Here is an 18,259-nt window from a genome sequence, read left to right as displayed (position 1 = left end):
TGTCTTCCCACTTGCCAAGAGAGAAACAGTGTGGGTCTGTTGGACTAAGTATAGGATCGGGAATTAGAAACTTCTGATTTCTAATCCTGACTCTGCCGCTAATTTACTGTGTCCTTAGGCAAGTTGCTTAACCTTTCTTTTTCACATCAAAATAATACTTCATCTCTGCTGTATTAATTACAATAGTTAACATGTCTGCAGTCCCTTGAAGATGTAAAGCATTAAGTATACCGAACAGCAGAGAAGAAGCCCTAAAGGTGTTTTTCTTCTTGTGAGGTAAATGAAGGTACAACCAAACTCCTGCATGTACGAAGGCATGATGTGCTTGCGTCAGAAAGAACTGATTTATAATATATTACTTATGAGACAGGTGGAGGCTTGGAGGTTGTTAGACAGTTGGTGAGAGAAGGAAATGAGAGAGAGAGAGAGAGCGCATTTCTGACCTTATGTTATACTTGTTGTTTGCTGGCACCCTCCTTTTGATTAGTGTGCCTTTTTCAAAGCTTGTTGGTTGCATCTCTCTATATGGGGGATAAGCCATTTGTTGACCCTATGATGCTGTATACATCTAACTTTAAACGTCTTGCAGACCTTTTCAGTGATTTCTTTTTTCTTCCTCTTTCTGTTAGTACCTGCTACTTACCTATCTACCTGGGCAATCTGAATCTTCCATCTTAGTCCATGCTGTCCAGTATCCTTGGGGAAATGCAGCATGTCACTCAAATGTCTAATGACGCAAGTTGCAGGGCACTTCTTGCAAGTATTTGAAGCACATTTTGAGGTTACCAAAAGGACTTTTTGATCAAGGTACATGTTTACCTATAGGCCTTTTCTGATCTGTAAACTTTAAATACAAGTTTATTTTATAAAGTCACTTTCAATAGCTCATTGCCAACACCTCAACATAATTCCTTTTTATATCTAAGAGGATCTTCTGACTAAACAAGTAACCAGCTGGGGTTTGAGTAGCCAGCACATCGACATCCAGCAGATTGACAATTGAAAGATATATTCACTGCATGTTAGAACCCAGATATTCTTCATAATATTCCTAGTATCCCATGTGCTACCTCTTGTAATTATTCTGTGAAAATGCTTTTTGCGCCTATATATCTCATTTTTCATCAGTTGACCACAGGGTGACTAAGGAGGGGCATGGTATCCAATATTCATGCTCTTTGTCTATGTCAGACCCTCCAGATTATTTGAAAATTGTTGAGAATTTCTTTTTTTGTGAGTGTCTGAGTTAAATAATTCTTAAAAATCTAAATAGCTAGCTGCTGGCTTATTATCCTGTATTTATAGAGTACCGCTAATGGGTCAGAGGTGTCCTGGCCAGCTGATCTAACACCAAGTTTGATTTTAAGAAATGTATTTTATTACTTGGGAATATACAAAGCTGTTGGGAAATGAGGGAGCAGACTGCTTCTGCTTGTTTAGATGGAGGCTTATGTGCAGCGAAGTAGCTGTAGAGTTTTTATATTCTGTTTGCGGTAACAGTAAACAGAGCATCTAAAATAACCACTTGCACATTGCAACAAACACATCATCATTTGCTTAAAAAGAGTTCTAATTACAGTTGACGAAGCATGGACACCATAAAAATGCATTAGTTTGGCTTGACACATTAATTACCTGTTTTTGCAGATGTTTTTATATATTGTTGTGTGAAGAGTTTACAAAATAATTACAGGAGAGTCATATGGAAAATAAACTAAGTGAGTGGTTTCTCGCCTTAATATTTTCATTCATGTGAATCTGTGTGAGGCACAGCTGCTCTGTAGCAAATGCAAAGAGAGAGAGCGAAAAAGAGGAGGAATCTCGAAGGGTTTTTATTCAAAGGTCTCTGTCATCATCATTACCACACTTTTATATCTTGCTTCAGCAGCACAGTTTGTAAACATTTAAAATGACATGGCTGATTTCATCCCAGTGAATGGGGTGGGATGTGGGGAGAGCTTTGATACTGATCAGATGAAATGCAAATCTTTTAAAAAAAACAAAAAACAAAACGAGGAGTCCTTGTGGCACCTTAGAGACTAACAAATTTATTTGGGCATAAGGTTTCGTGGGCTTCATCAGATGCATGCAGTGGAAAATACAGTAGGAAGATATATACTTATACACAGAGAACATGAAACAATGGGTGTTGCCATACCAACTGTAACGAGACCAATCAATTAAGGTGGGCTATTATCAGCAGGAGGAAAAAAAAACTTTTGTAGTGATAATCAGGGGGGCCCATTTCAAACAGTTGACAAGAAGGTGTGAGTAACAGTAGGGGAAATAATTAGCATGGGGAAATAGTTTTTACTTTGTGTAATGACCCATCCACTCCCAGTCTTTATTCAAGCCCAATTTAATGGTGTCCAGTTTGCAAATTAATTCCTATTCTGCAGTTTCTCATTGGAATCTGTTTTTGAAGATTTTTTGTTGGAGAATTGTCATTTTTAGGTCTGAAATTGGGTGACCAGGGAGGTTGAAGTGTTCTCTGACTGGTTTTTGAATGTTATAATTCTTGATGTCCGATTTGTGTCCATTTATTCTTTTGCATAGAGATTGTCCGGTTTGGCCAATGTACATGGCAGAGGGGCATTATTGGCACATGGTGGCATATATCACATTGGTAGATGTGCAGGTGAATGAGCCTCTTATGGTGTGGCTGATGTGATTAGGTCCTATGATGGTGTCCTTTGAATAGATATGTGGACAGAATTAGCAACGGGCTTTGTTGCAAGGATAGGTTCCTGGGTTAGTGTTTCTGTTGTGTGGTGTGTGCTTGCTGGTGAGTATTTGCTTCAGGTTGGGGGGCTGTCTGTAAGCAAGGACTGGCCTGTCTCCCAAGTCCTGTGAGAGTGAGGGATCCTCCTTCAGGATAGGTGGTAGATCCTTGATGATGCCCGGGAGAGGTTTTAGTTGCGGGCTGAAGGTGACAGCTAATGGTGTTCTGTTACTTTCTTTGTTGGGCTTGTCCAGGAGTAATTGACTTCTGGGTATTCTTCTGGCTCTGTCAATCTGTTTCTTCACTTCAGCAGGTGGGTATTGTAGTTGTAAGAATGCTTGATAGAGATCTTGTCGGTGTTTGTCTCTGTCTGAGGGATTGGGGCAAATGCGGTTGTGTCGTAGAGCTTGGCTGTAGACAATGGATCGTGTGGTGTGGTGTGGATGAAAGCTGGAGGCGTGTAGGTAGGAATAGCTGGAGGCATGTAGGTAGGAATAGCGGTCAGTAGGTTTCTGATATAGGGTGGTGTTTCTGTGGCTATTGCTTATTAGCACTGTAGTGTCCAGAAAGTGGATCTCTTGTGTGGACTGGTCCAGGCTGAGGTTGATGGTGGGATGGAAATTGTTGAAATCATGGTGGAATTCCTCCAGGGCTTCTTTTCCATGGGTCCAGATGATGAAGATGTCATCAATGTAGCGCAAGTAGATTAGGGGAGTTAGGGGATTAGAGCTAAGGAAGAGTTGTTCTAAGTCAGTCATAAAAATGTTGGCATACTGTGAGGCCATGCGGGTACCCATAGCAGTGCCGCTGACTTGAAGGTATATATTGTCCCCAAATGTGAAATAGTTGTGAGTGAGGACAAAGTCACAAAGTTCAGCCACCAGGTTTGCCGTGACATTATCGGGGATACTGTTCCTGACGGCTCGTAGTCCATCTTTGTGTGGAATGTTGGTGTAGAGGGCTTCTACATCCATAGTGGCCAGGATGGTGTTTTCTGGAAGATCACCAATGGACGATAGTTTCCTCAGGAAGTCAGTGGTGTCTCGAAGATAGCTAGGAGTGCTGGTAGCGTAGGGCCCGAGGAGAGAGTCTACATAGCCAGACAATCCTGCTGTCAGGGTGCCAATGCCTGAGATGGTGGGGCATCCAGGATTTCCATGTTTATGGATCTTGGGTAGCAGATAGAATACCCCTGGTCGTGGTTCTAGGGGTGTGTCTGTGCAGATTTGTTCCTGTGCTTTTTCAGGGAGTTTCTTGAGCGGATGGTGTAGTTTCTTTTGGTAACTGTCAGTGGGATCCGAGGCTAATGGCCTGTAGAGTGAGCTTGTATGATCAGTTGTCAAGGGCTTTAACAATTCCTGTTTGTTACTATTAAAAAAAAAATCTTTCTAAGGTGTAAATCTTAATAAAAGATGCTCATATCAATGATTCAGGGCTCCATATTGAAGAGTGACCACATGATCTCTGTTGGAAATATGAATAAAATGTTCCCAATAAACACTTTAAAATAAAAAGCTTGTATTAGAAAAAATTACTTTTCCCTCCTAATTTTTGAAAAAGTTTGGCTAGTTTGATCAATAGTTCATTCCTATAAAACATACAAATACAACCTCTCTGCATTTCTCTGACGTGTGAAGTATGCACCACTGTTGCGAAAGATCTTGAACATAGAAGTTTGTCTGTCTATCATCTTATTGTAATATCTTATTTAAGTGAGGAGCTACAAGAAATGAAAACCTGGGATAAATGCTAGAGTCTGCGTTTAGTTTTCTGGATTGTTCGTCATCACAATCTAAGTGTTTTGTCACAGTTTTTTAAACATTTTATTATTCAAATCTTCTTGGAATTTGGTAGCCTATTTTTCCTTTACATGATCCACATGTGCTATATATTAGATGTGCCAGAAAATCTTGGTATGTTAAGAAGTGATTGGACTGATAGGCAGCTGTTATTTTTTCATAACCTTTCTTGGCTTTTTAAAAATTAGAGATCAAACTAATGTAAATTTAAAAAATAAAATAAAATAAACCCAACTCCACAAACGTATTTGATTCTCCTATTCTGGCTCAAAGACAGACCTTGTGTTTAAGCATTTAAAGCCTGAATTGGTAAGTATTGAGATCAGATTTCCTGTCAGCCACGAGAGAGATGTGACAACCCTTCGAATAGAACCCTTTTTGCAAATACAGTCCTTACTGGTATGGTTAAGTTTTTAATGAGTGAATAACTCATAAATTTAATATTTTGAAAAATAAATATTACTACACTCTTTCCTATCCTGAGTGACAAAGTAAAATTAATGTTGAATGAAAATAGGAGAGAACAACGAAAACTCAAAGGGACATGCTGTCTTGTGTGTTAGTTACTCTAAAATAACTGAGGCATTGGGGAGAAAAATAGTGATAAACATTCAGACTAAAAACACATAATCAATAATTACAGCAGTAGCTTGACTTTCATACTAGTCTTAAAATCTTCTGGTGAACTGAAATTGCTGGCTGAAGAGAAGCCAAATATTAATAATATAAACAAATTAGCTGTTCCTGAGAAACCAGCTCTTGATGGATGTCAAAGGGGTTGATGACTGTCTCTAAGGAAGTTGCAGACATCTGTACAAGATTAAGTTTCCTTCTGCAGACAGAAGCAACAGGACTGGAAGCAAGTTTTGAGAATTTAAAAAGTATATTGTTTGCATTTTTACACACATGGGCGGCGCATGAGCCCCCCCTTTGGGGCGGCTAGTCATGAGGCCCCATCCCTTCTCCCCGAGCCCCAAGCACCCCCTCCTGCAGCCAGAGGTGCCCCCGCTGAACTGCCCCAGATCCCCCAACAGCCTCAGAATTGGCCCCAATGCCGGGCCTCTGACCTCCGTCTGGAGCTGAGCTCCTGCTGCCTTGGGGGAGAGGGTGGAGTATGGGTGGGGCTGCTAGAGCTTGGCTTAGGGGAGGTTTAGCCTCCCCTGGCCTGTTATACCGCCTATGTTTACAGACAATATATACCAGTGCTCTTATCAATAGCTTACGTTTGTTTAAACAAGAAACATTCAGTTTATTCTTTCCTAAATGGAAGACAACACTGACAGTTTGGAAAAAATTTCCAGAATCTTATTAACCAGTGGTTGAGATGAAAGATGATGAAGCTGCTTGTAAGATTCAGGCACAATGCCTATTTAGAAGCCCCGCTCTGACTCACAGCTGCAGGGAGGGGGCTTGAATTCTCATCAGGCTGCTACTGTTGTATCTTGCCTGCGGGAAGAGTGGTTTCATCTTGTCATCCTGGCTGGTGACCATCTGAAACTTATTAGCCTCTTAGCCAAAAAGGAAGGGGTCAGCCAGCAGCTGAAATCTGTGTGAGTTCTCGGTTTCACCCGGCTATTAGTGGCATTTCTGACCCCATTTTCATGGAAGTATAGGTTGGAAGGATGGAAATAAGCAAGTTTTGCCTCTTCTATTTTTTTAAAGTAGTAATTTATAACCTTTACCGTATATGCACTAATCTGATTTCCATGGATACAGAGTCCATTTCACTGCTGCCTCCGGTTCTTAATTTTGTTTCTATGGAAACTGACACCAAATTGGCAAAAGTAATGTAAGAGTTTTCATTTACTTGAGTATGTAATGAGGCTTAAACTGTATCTTTGCCAGAATACCCAAATCCAAGAACATGGAATCGAATATTGTTGTAGGCTTGGCTATCAGAATCCATGAATAAGGCTGGATTCAAAGACTGCAAAATCAAGTCAGTCTTTCTCCAAGTGTTTGGAAACACTTAAAAAAAAACATAAACAAAGAACCTCACCATTTTCTGTTGCTCTATCTAGGTGAGTCAAGTCCAACTCGTCGAGAAGCAGTGAAGAAGAAGACCGCAGAATATCTAATGCGTGCTGAAAAAATTTCCAGCCTATACCAGAAATCCTTCTCTGAAGATGGATCAGTTTCTGGGGTAGGCTTCAGTTTCATTTCTCTGAAATTGGATCTGTAAGATTGTCTGTCTGAATTTCTTGGCTTTTAGTTATCTCAAAACTGTTTTTAAAATTAGATAACCTTCTGTATGTACCCTAAACACAGTAGTTCTTTCTGGTAACTTTGTATAGGGTTTAAAAAAAAATTATTTGGTGCTTCTTGATTTAGTTTACTTTTTGTAATATTATGCAAGATACCTGGTTCTAAAAAGTGCTGTCAGTGGGTTTTAAGTATTTTTACTTCATACTCCGCAGTTTATAAAGTAAACTGAGTTGGAGCATTCAGCAGCTTCTGCCAGCATTAAATTGCTTTTTGAGGTAACTTCCACCTTTTTAAGCTGATATCCTTAGCTGAGCTTACTTGTGCAAAAAAAAATCCTGTTTCAAGACATTCTTAATAGATCTCTACTTTGCCCTTCCCAATCCAGTTCCCCTGGGACCCATCTGTTCTTAGTTTGTTTTTTTTGCTGCAGTAACACTAAACTGTGCGTGATTGTCAATGACTGCTCCCAGGTAGTAAACATAAAAGTGTCAAACTTTCTGTCTGTCTACATTTGTATCAAGTAAGGACAAAAAGGGCAGAAAATTCTTTTGTCTTATTTTTCACAGCCCTAAGAGCAGTTTAAGGAGATTATTTCAGTTAAAAAGCAAAGCCTTAGAAAATTCAGATAAAATTAAGCTCCCTAATCCAAAGTAAATCTTAACCTCCACCCACCCCCTCTCCTCTCCTCTCCAGTCTTGTTTTGAAGGGGAACTAAGAGACCACAGATACGTTTATGGGGACATTCTAAATGAGAAACATTTTGTGAGAGTTAATGTCTTACTACTTATATCAGTTGTACTTGAGAGAATTGTAACACTGTGGTCTGTTATCTGCATAGCAATGAACCACCCTCTTTCAAGAGGTGTCAAAACTAAACTGAGATGTTATGTGAACTACCTGCTGGTTGCCTTTCCTTGGCCAAATGCTCTTGGAAGTGGGGCAAATCTTGACTGAATGCAAACCCAGTATTTTTGGAATCTGAGCAGGGAAACAAGTTGAGGAACCCATTACAGTTTGTATAGTAAAAATTCACTATGGCTGGGTAACAGGAAGAAAGAGGTATTACTGTACAAGGACCCCCAAGGGCAATGGAACTGCCCTCTATCATTTAGTACTGAATTGGACAAATGCCTCCTTTGCAGATCTTAAAGGGATACATCCAGAGAAAAAGGGGAGGAAAGAGAGAAACCTGCATCTCTCCTTGATACCATTCAAAGCTGACTAGCTAGGAGAAGCTTGACTTTAGCTGAGCAAAATTTTGCTCTTGACTTAATCTCCTTCATAGCACAAACTTTGTCCATCTAGTGGCACTATTGTGCTAGTATCTAAGCATTTATTTTATTTTACTTATTCATTCTTGATTTTTGTCTCTTTTCTACTCTTGTGCCAAATAAAGTTTTTTGCTTTTATTTGAGATCATTGGAATTAATTTACATAGATTGTTACATTGGGAACAACCACTGTCCAATGGCCCACAGAGATGGAAACTGAGTTTTGATCAGAAGTGGGAGTGTGATGACAACTGAGACGCATAAAAGAGCATGTTAAGTGCTGTGAAGAAGGAGGCGGGCATCATTGTGGGCAAAAAGAGAACCAAGGGAATAAAACTGACACCTTGATTTGTCGCTCTCAAGAATTAGGTAACATGGCTGATCTTCTTGTCTACAGCAATCGTAAGAAAACATATGGTGAGAATAGTGACATGTGCCCTCAACTGTTGACATACGTAGTGTTTGATATGAAGTTTGTCTAGATGAGAATGAAGAGGGTGGCTTTTTTTGGACAGAGGTTACTTGGCAGGCTCAGAGGCTCACTCTTTTTCAGGAATGTTTGTCTTGTTATTCTGGATCACAGTTTACCTCCGATTTCCCTTCACTCCTTCTTGCTGTTAGCTCTTTATTTCCATCTGGCAGGGTGGGTTCGTCTGGAGTTAGTTTTCCTCAACGGTAGCTGCTGAAGGTGATAGGTTTGGAACTTTCCTTTCCTCCTTGTTCAGGAAGCTAGACTTCTCCACAGGGAAAAAGATAAACTTTACAAAAGAGCTTTGCTTCAGTTCAATTATTTTAATCGATAAAGCCACTGGAAGCTGTCTTATTTGTAGGTAGCGGGTTAGGGTCTGTGGCTCTGTGTGGAAGCTGCATAATTGATTTTTTTGGGGGAAGGATCTGATTATTCTTTGTTAGGGCAGGTAAGTGGCTAGACCCTTTTGAAAATATGACTTGTTCAAGTGCCATAGGTGTGCATGGTGATCGGTGGAGCAAGTAAACCAATACAGGTCCCTGACCCGAATTGCGTACACTTGAACCGAATCTCCCCTCCTGCCACAACTGCTGGATAGGCAAATGGAAGAGAGCCATCACCTGGCAATCTAACATAGACAAGCAGGTTAGTGCAGAAAGGAGTGTGTTCTCTGTGGCTTGGATTCCTTTCTCAGTGACACAATAGAAGCCATTCTGTGGCTTCTAAAGGGATGGAGCAAGGGATGTTTCTGGCAGGTCTCAGCTGGGTTTCTCCCACCCCAAACCCCTGGGGCACAGCACAACACTGCAGGTAGCCTGTCTTCTTTAGTTGAGCTCGTGCTACAAATTGCAGAATGTATTCCCTTTTCACCACAAGTGCTGTCGGGAGTAAAGTCCAAACTTTAGTTTTCAGGTGAAATTCTGTTACTTCAGGTATGGAAGGAAGTTGGAGAGAATAGCAGGGCTTGTATTCTGCAAGTGTGTGTATATAGCAGTGAACACACATGCCTGACACATAAAATGGGTAAGTTACATACTGATAGGTCACAAAACACAGTGGGGACAAAAATATACGTGTTAACTACTTGAATAGTTAACATGCGCACTCATCTGTTTCAGTGTGACTTATTTCTGGATGGGTAATGCATAGCTACCTTTGGCTAAGGCTGTTTTGGGGATCATTGTGTTGTGTACCTTATTACATCAGGGTTTATGACTGACATGAGTAGAGAGCACTTGCCATCAAACAAAAAGAGCACTGTTAAGAATTCTGTATTTTGTGTTCTTGTAATTTATAAAGCTTCTAATTTCCTTTTTCCTGTCCCTTAAGACCTGAACTATTGTGAATCCAGAATAACTATAAGACTATGATTGATTATTGTTGCCAGGTGGGAGCTCAGCTGTTTGTTACGAAGTTTCATTACCTCTGCAAACCATTGGAAACTATATAAACTCATTTCTTTTTCTATTTTAAAATTTTGAATTCAATGTTATCTTGATTTATTTACTTGCAACTTTTCTTACATTTAAGGACAAACAGAAAAGTTCTCCTTTCATCTCCACTCTCTCTGATTTATGATAAATTTCGTTTCCTTCGGCCTGGCATTTGCTACAGCAGGCAGTCTTCCTTCAAGTACCGCCCTGATTGATGTGTAATCTTTGATATCTTCCATTAGCCTCCAGGATCACTAAGTTCAAGGCCCTCTTGGAACCTAAGGAGCCCTGCCGAGGAACTGAAGGCCTTCAGAGTCCTTGGGGTGATTGACAAGGTAATTCTTCAGTGTCTCTTCAAGAGTTCAGTCATAAATCGACTGCATGCTGACATTTTGTCTTTGAAGCTGTGGATCTTAAGGATATGAAACAAAAGGGGAAAATGACTCAAATGCATCTGCACTTTAAAATAACAAAAGTAGAAGAAAAAAGGCTTTTATCTAAGCAATTCATGTAAGGTCATGCAAAATATATTTGAGCTAAAGGATAAGGTACATGTTTGGTGGCATTCATTAGGATGGGGCCTGCTTTTTGAAAATAATGTCATGGTTACAATACCGGGATAAGGACATGTCGATACATTTTCAGTTTATTAAACTGATGGCTATTTGAAATAGAGAAGGGTAAAAATTCATGCACTTTCCCACAGTCAGTGCAATATGGAAACTTGAGGAAGGGGGAACCCCTGTGAAAAAGAGATTTGCTTTCTCTCTTCTTAGAACCTGGAATTCAAATCCCCAGCCAAGGCAGAGATCTAGAAGAAGTCAAACTAATTTTTGACTCATTCAGATAAAATCTCCCAAAATCTCAGGGTAATATCCGACTATCGTGTAAATTGTAATGGACCATACAGATCTTTTGCAAGCCCAATTAAGTGACTGAAAGAATAACAGCTCATAAAGTAGCTGCACTATTTTGATATCGCTGATTAGTTATCCCCTTACCAAGTACATTTAAGATGATGTATTATTCAGTAATGAGACGACGACTAATTCAACTTGTAATGACTCATTTCCTTGTTGCCACTCCATTCCCCTGATGCCTTTTGATTGTTCCTTGAGTGATCCCTGGCTTGTGTGCTTCGTGTTTCAGGTCACATGACACATTTGTAACTTGTATTATTAAAAATTGCTGCTATACTCTTCGTTCTGAATTTGTTCCTCTTTTGTTAGACTGAACATAGCAATTTGGATTTTTTTTTGCCTATGCTGTTTTAATTGCATGCATAACTATTATGTTGTCTCCTCTGGGCTATATACACACAGATTTTAACCTTGTTTTCACAACATGCAAGGACCTTTTAGCTATAATATCACATACATTGTATCTCCTTTCATTTGATGGCAAGTGTCTAATCTATTCAGTGTTTCTCTCCCTGTATATTTATTAAGGAGCAATTGAAAGACCAATTTGATAAGCTGATTATAGCTGTTAGCTGTGTGCATTGTATAAATCTTTAAGACTATGGGGGATTCCAGGAACTACCTAACCTCATAATCCCCCATAAGGAGAGATGGAGCAGGCAGCCTAGAGCCTTAGGAATTGTCCATACCTGGGCATACAAGGCTATGATATTATTGTAAAGAGGTGGAGTAAGACCTCGTCAAATGTCTTTCAGTTTTAAAGACCACAAAATACTGGAAATGCTTAGTAACTTGGAGGTGATGCTCAACACCTTGTAGGGCCAAGCTCCTTTATTCCATGGGCTAACTGAATCTCCCAGCAAGAACAGTGAGGAGTTCTTGTGGCACCTTAGAGACTAACAAATTTATTTGGGCATAAGCTGTCGTGGGCTAAAACCCACTTCATCAGATGCACCTGATCAATAAATAAATACATTTATTAGTCTCTAAGGTGCCACAAGGACTCCATGTTGTTTTTGCTGATACAGACTAACACGGCTACCTCTCTGAAACCTGAATCTCCCAGGTGTCACTAGATTCCTATTTAGCAAGCTTCTAGGTACAAGCCTGATATATCCAGATCCTGGAATCCGAACTTATTCTGCAAAGAGACAAGATTACTGTGGTAACAAAAAACAAGCGATTTAATATTGGAGACATCAGCATGACGTGCATTCTAACAGTGTTTTGTTGTATAGCCAGCCAGCTAGTATGCCATAGTTGGCAGAGTTAAGTTTGAATTATTGTTCAGAGATGGAGCAAGAGGTTTTCAGATATCTGTCTACTTGTATACCTGCTGCCAGGCTCTCAACTCTTCTTCTAAGTTTTAATCTTACTCTGAGATATAGTTTGTTTTTATCATTTGATTATAGTGTCATAAGTGTACCTAGTGTTTTAGGGCGAGTATAAAGTCAATCTCTGCCCCAAAGGAGCTTAATCATACAGTATGTTGTGTGAATATAAAATATGTGTGTGTATAAAACATAATAGTGTTTATTACATATGTAGTACAGGGACAGTGTTTTTACCTTCACTGTAAATCATTGTGTACACTTATGTCCCATTTCTTCATGCACCCCCAATACGCTCACTCTAAGGCTCCAATTTTGGGAGAGCTTAAACATGTGCGTAAACTTCTTATGTAACTAGTGACATTGAAAGCAAGCATATTCCAGGGAGTACAAGTGTGTATGTACTACAGACATCAGGTCACAAGTAAATTTATAAATATTAGATTGTCCAAACGATCCCGTAATACTCTGAAGTTTCACTCATCACAGAAAAGCAGACACTACTGGGCTAGAGTACATAAATAGGTATTCAGCCAGTGCACGGCACAACATTTAGTTTTGGTCAAGGATATGGAGGCAAACCTCTGCTCCTTCTATGGGATCTTTAATATCTCTGCAGAGCAGACAGTCTCATCTCTCACTGCTAAGGCATGGCACAGGGTATAAGGCCTTGTCTGTATTACAGGGGAAATTCGATCTAAGCTACGCAATTTGAGTTACGTGAATCGACGTAGTTTAGACCTACTTACCGCAGGGTCCACACTATGTGATGTCGATGGGAGACGCTCTCCCATCGACTCCTCCTACTCTTCTCAATCCGGTGGAGTACAGGGGTAGACAGGAGAGCGATCTGCAGTCGATTTAGTGGGTCTTCACTAGACCCACTAAATCGACCACCGATGCGTCAATCTCCCGGTAAGTGTGGACAAGTCCAAAGAGTGCCCATTGCTGCTTCCCTTGTAAAACCACTGCTAGAGCAAGATGTGGGAGAACATCCATATGCAGGAAACACCCTTTGTGTTGTGTGTACCTCTCCAAACCATTGCTACGCTCCTGATCCATTTCAGCAGCTGGTGTGGTCTATATCTGTAACTTGTCAGCCTGTTCCTGGCTGCAAAACAAGCTATCCCATGTTAACCGGTCTCCCTCATATGAACTCTTTAAATAGTTTTTGCTCTTCCCTGAACAGGCTTGTGATGTGCTGTTAGCATCTACAGGATGCAGTGTCCTCTTAAAAATGAAACAAATGGCATCTCAAAAGCAGGGTTTTCTGAGAAATACGTACTTTAACACACACTATATTGTGTGTTGTAGTGCTTGAGTACAAATCAGCAGGCTCGTGACACTTTGGTCTTGTCTCAGTTGCAGCCACGTGGGAGCATCCATTTGCAACATTTAGCCCAAACCATATTATAATGTGTTTTGTCTGTGAAGAAGGGGCAAAATCATGTGACAGCCTGATCTTTCAGAACTGTAGCACAGTTGCCTTAAAGTAGTTTATAATGGTTTGGGACACAACATGGGGTAACTAGGTCTGCATCACACAGAGCTTTTTCTGATAAATTCTGAATCTTTGTTCTAGTCATGATACAACTTCCTTGGTATTAATAACAATGAGTGTGCTAATGGAGATGGACTAATGGAATTTTTACCACTGTGGTGTCTAACTTTGCTCAAACAAATCTAGATGATAATCCAGTAAAAATGCTGGTGACCAGTCTATATCCTAGTGCTCCCACTGTTGCTAGATGTCGTGGAGTTGCAACAGTGGTATACCAGTGATGACGCAGAAAAAACAGCTTCTCTGGAATTTTGCTCAAACGCTGCGAGAGTCCCTGGTTGGATATGCTGCCAAGATTGTAAAAAGGAAATGGGGTGACTTTTTGTGTGTGTGTGCGCCAATTGAGATGCCCAGAAAGGGCCTGATTTTCAGAAAATGGGGTGCTCATCATTTTCTGAAATGCTGGCTCCTTCAAGCTGGGCACCCAAAACCAATAGTCAATTCTGGAAAATTCTGGCCATGGCTTTATCTTATCTTTTTTCATTTGGGCTGTTTGCTTCAAAAGTAAGCGGTGTGCTGCTTTATTTGCCACAGGCTTTTATATTTTTAAAAGGGGAAGGGCCCCCCTGTGAATAGATTTTTTTTGTTGTTGTTGGTTTTTTTTGGGAAAATGGTATTTTAATCTAATGAAAAAATGAGGCTCTTGTCTTTTGAATGTTCAGGGCTCGAATCTATTGTGAATATGTGAGTGTAACTCCTGTGAGCATGAATGTACCATGCCAAAGAGTGGGCTTGTGTGTGTGTCTTGCTATAGATACCCCCTGACCAAATGTAATCAGTTACATGAGCACAATAAAGCATCTTAAACTTGCAGATTTCTTTTTGAAGTAGAAAACTTTTTTCTTTCAAAACTTATTTAGTAAAAAATATTTCTGTGTTGCAGAATCTATGCTGAGTTTCTGCCCCCCAAGCAACTCTTTACTTTGAAACTATAATCAGCCCCTGAAGAAACTGATTTGCTGTGGTACTGCAGACACCTTAACAATGCTGTTTCAAGCCCAATGTCTTATTCTTTAGTGGGCAACCCTCTGTTATTTAGATTCATTTTGTTTAAAGATTCATCTTGTATCCCTTAAAAGCAGAGTTCATTAAGCAAGGACTATGCTACTATAAGCAATGTCTCATCACTTTTTTCCCCAAACAGCCAAATTTGATGTAGTCGGTATTGGTGTAAATCTGGAGTAACACAATTGGCTTCAGTGGACTTTTATCTGGATTTTCCCTGATGATTCTGATATCAGTAACAGGCTCAATCTGCCAAGACTTGTGTGAATTAGGTTTATTGTTCAATAGATTCATGGTTAAAATGTATATAACATAATCTGAAACACTAAGAATTAGCAAAAAGAAAAGGAGTACTTGTGGCACCTTAGAGACTAACCAATTTATTTGAGCATGAACTTTCGTGAGCTACAGCTCACTTCATCGGGTGCATACGGAGTTTCCACGGTATGCATCCGATGAAGTGAGCTGTAGCTCACGAAAGCTCATGCTCAAATAAATTGGTTAGTCTCTAAGGTGCCACAAGTACTCCTTTTCTTTCTGCGAATACAGACTAACACGGCTGTTACTCTGAAACCTGTCACTAAGAATTAGAACACTATCATCAGTGGTCCTGATAAAATTAATTGAGAAGTCTTTAAACAGGGTTCTGACATGGATGTAAATCTCTCTCTTTAATTTTTCTGAAGAACTGAAAAAAATCTCATTGCCACTATATAACTTTACTTCATTACAAATATTTGGTTTTCTGTTCAGTGTTACTCTGTATGTGAGAAATCACACCCCCAATGTTAAATTATTATGCTCTATTTCTAGGGACAAGTCACCATGACGCCCAAATCAGTATTATTAATTATTTAAAAAGTATGATATGATTATTACTTATATCAGCCTCAAAAGAGGAAATGCCAAAAAAAGAAAAAAAAGGCACAATGTAAAGAACCCATGTGGTGCTTGCTTGCATAATGCATTTTTTTAAATATGCTGCAGCACCATAGTTAGTTGAATTCCACAGGTTATGGTTAGTTTAATTGAGTTTAATTAAAGGGTAGGAAAAATGGGCTTGTGTTATGACAGTTCCTCTGTTGTACATGAATGTTTAATATTGCAGTAGTTATGACTTAGTCCATGTTTACTAATTCCCCTTAGAAGCGTAAGTATTTTAATCCTCAGTTTTACTTTGAGTAGAGTTTAAACAGTACTGCAGTTGCACAATTTATATTGACATCAGCTCATATTTTGGCATATGGCAGTCAGATAAACATTCTGCTAAATTTTGATGATCTTCCTCTCCCCTAACGTTAGTTATGGGTTTGTACAGTAACTGTGAGCATAAAAGATTTAGAGAAAATGTAGCTGCAACAATTGCATGACTATTTGAATTCACATATTACCTCTATTGTGGCATTATGATGATGATGATAACCGGAAAGAGAAACAAGTCTGAAACTAATTTTTGTTTACAGTTAAACTGACTAGTCGTATTTTCATTGCCCAACACATAACACAATGGAAACAAATGTCATAGTTGTTAAAAAGCAGATTAAATATTTACAATTTGATTAATCTAGTTATTATTAATAACGTAAATAAGAAAACTTGTTTTAAGAGTAGTTTTTTGTAATCTGAGTGTTTTAAATGACTATCTTGTTTTATAGCAATTTCAAATCTATGATAATAATCATAGACGTTAAAGATGGAAACGTTGTATTTGGATCACTCAATCCATTTCGCTGTCATTACAGAATTGTTTCCTAAAATACATTTTAATATCTAGTCTAGTTTTAGGTCCCAAGACTTGGGGCTTCCACCACTTTCCTAAGGAAACTGTTTTACAACCTAACATATCTCACAGTTAAGAAGAGTCTCATCTCTTCTGCTATTCAGCCTTTTATTTTCCATAGTTTCATTCTATTATTCCTAGCTCTATCCAGTTTATGAAATTTAAGAAAATAATCTCACTCCTTGGAGTTTACACACTTGACATATTTAATATGTTTTCGCTTAGCCAAACTATACACACACAAGTTTTTGAAATCTTTAATCATACTTCAGTCCCTTATAGCTCTCTGATCACTTCTGTTGCTCTTCTCTGAACTCCCTCAGATTTGTCAATAACTTTCTGGTAATATGGTGCCCGGAATTGACTGCAGGTGCAGTTATACAACAATTGTACAGACAGAGATTATTACCTCCCTGCTCTGACATATTGCCTTGGGGTAGGCAGTGTTGAATCACCCGGGCTTGCCTTTATAATCCCATCACACAGCAAACTAATGTATTTGCTCTGTTAACCCTCCCGTAGGTCTTGCTACTGGTTCCCAGACGTCCCCTCCCATTGAGTATGTGTTTAAGATTATTTCTCCCCTTATGTATTGGACTGCATGTTTTCATCAGAATCTTTTTTTTTTTTAAACTTGCGTTTCTAAACTCTCTAAGTCCCTCTGTATTTCAGTACTCGTTGCAAATATTTGTTGTACTATTGACTTGATTTCATGTAATTAATAAAGATGCTAAATAAGAACAATCTAAAGAACAGTTTCTTCTAACTCAAAAGACTAACATAAATTTAACCCCTTATCTCCACTCCCCACCCCGCCCCCCAAATCAAGAATCTAACAATGCATGTTTAATTTCTCTGGTTCATTATAGGCCATCTGCCAGCTTCCATGTAGAAGTAGTTTGTTCTTTGGGAAAAGGACCTCGTCTTACTAAATGCTAATAAGTTGCTTAGCACAGTTGATGCTTTATATTTAATAACTATCTGATCATGGATGATACCCTGTAGTATAATCCACTGGATACCCCCTCCGGCTTGATATTTTGCCACATATAATTTTTGGCTAATTTCCAGTCTATTTCAAGGGAGTAAGCTTTCACCTTTTACAGCACAACTAAAAGTCTAAAAACATAAGTGAGTTTTCATATTTGCTGCTCTCTGGCACTTTCAGTAATTAAACCAATAGAGTTTTTCTTTTGTTAACTATAATATTGCTCATCAAGAGACTCCACAAAGCATAAATTAATTATGGATAATCACTAAAAAAAAGGGGGATAACTGAAGGCATCACACTGACTCCACAGATAGTGATGAGCACTAATCTGTTTTTTTCACAAGTATCAGCCAAGTGCTTTACTAAAGTTGCCTTCTTGGCTCTATAATCTTTGAGTGCATGCATGTGTGTGCAAGTATAAAACAATATAAATAAAGATGGGGGGTAGAGCTGCTCTGAAAACTGACTGTATTTAGTGGCAAAGTAAATTTCTGTTAAATAGACCATTTACTCTGATTAGCCTTGCACAGCCAACACAGCTGAGGGAGAGTAAGGTGAATTTTATTCCTACTTCTGAAGCATCAACAAAATTATGTAGCAAATTCTGGTCAGTTACCCCTGTGCAGTCTCTTGGATGGCAATGGAATTTCACAGGCATCACTGAGGTTATTACTTGACTTTTTAGTCCTGGAAGTGATAAGCAAACAGGAAAAAAAAAATCCAGCGTGGTCATCAGATCCCAACTTGAGTTTGCAGGATTTGTGGTTCGAAA

General features: G+C 39.2%; 1 protein-coding gene across 3 annotated transcripts in view; it reads left to right on the top strand.

The window, feature by feature from the left end:
- The window catches only part of RPS6KC1 (ribosomal protein S6 kinase C1), a 114,368-nt gene that overhangs the window by 46,955 nt on the left and 49,154 nt on the right, over window positions 1-18,259 (top strand). For 2 of the 3 annotated variants that reach the window (XM_077813758.1, XM_077813759.1), the window contains 2 exons: window positions 6,543-6,664; window positions 10,142-10,234. The exons of the other annotated variant lie outside the window; for it this stretch is intronic. In XM_077813758.1, coding sequence (XP_077669884.1) covers window positions 6,543-6,664; window positions 10,142-10,234 — 215 coding nt within the window. The remainder of the gene's footprint in view (window positions 1-6,542; window positions 6,665-10,141; window positions 10,235-18,259) is intronic. 3 annotated transcript variants of the gene reach the window in all.

The sequence above is a fragment of the Eretmochelys imbricata genome, chromosome 3 (assembly GCF_965152235.1).
Source record: "Eretmochelys imbricata isolate rEreImb1 chromosome 3, rEreImb1.hap1, whole genome shotgun sequence".
Taxonomy (NCBI): domain Eukaryota; kingdom Metazoa; phylum Chordata; order Testudines; family Cheloniidae; genus Eretmochelys; species Eretmochelys imbricata.
Note: the sequence above shows the minus strand (reverse complement) of the source record. Positions and strands in the feature narration are given on the sequence as shown.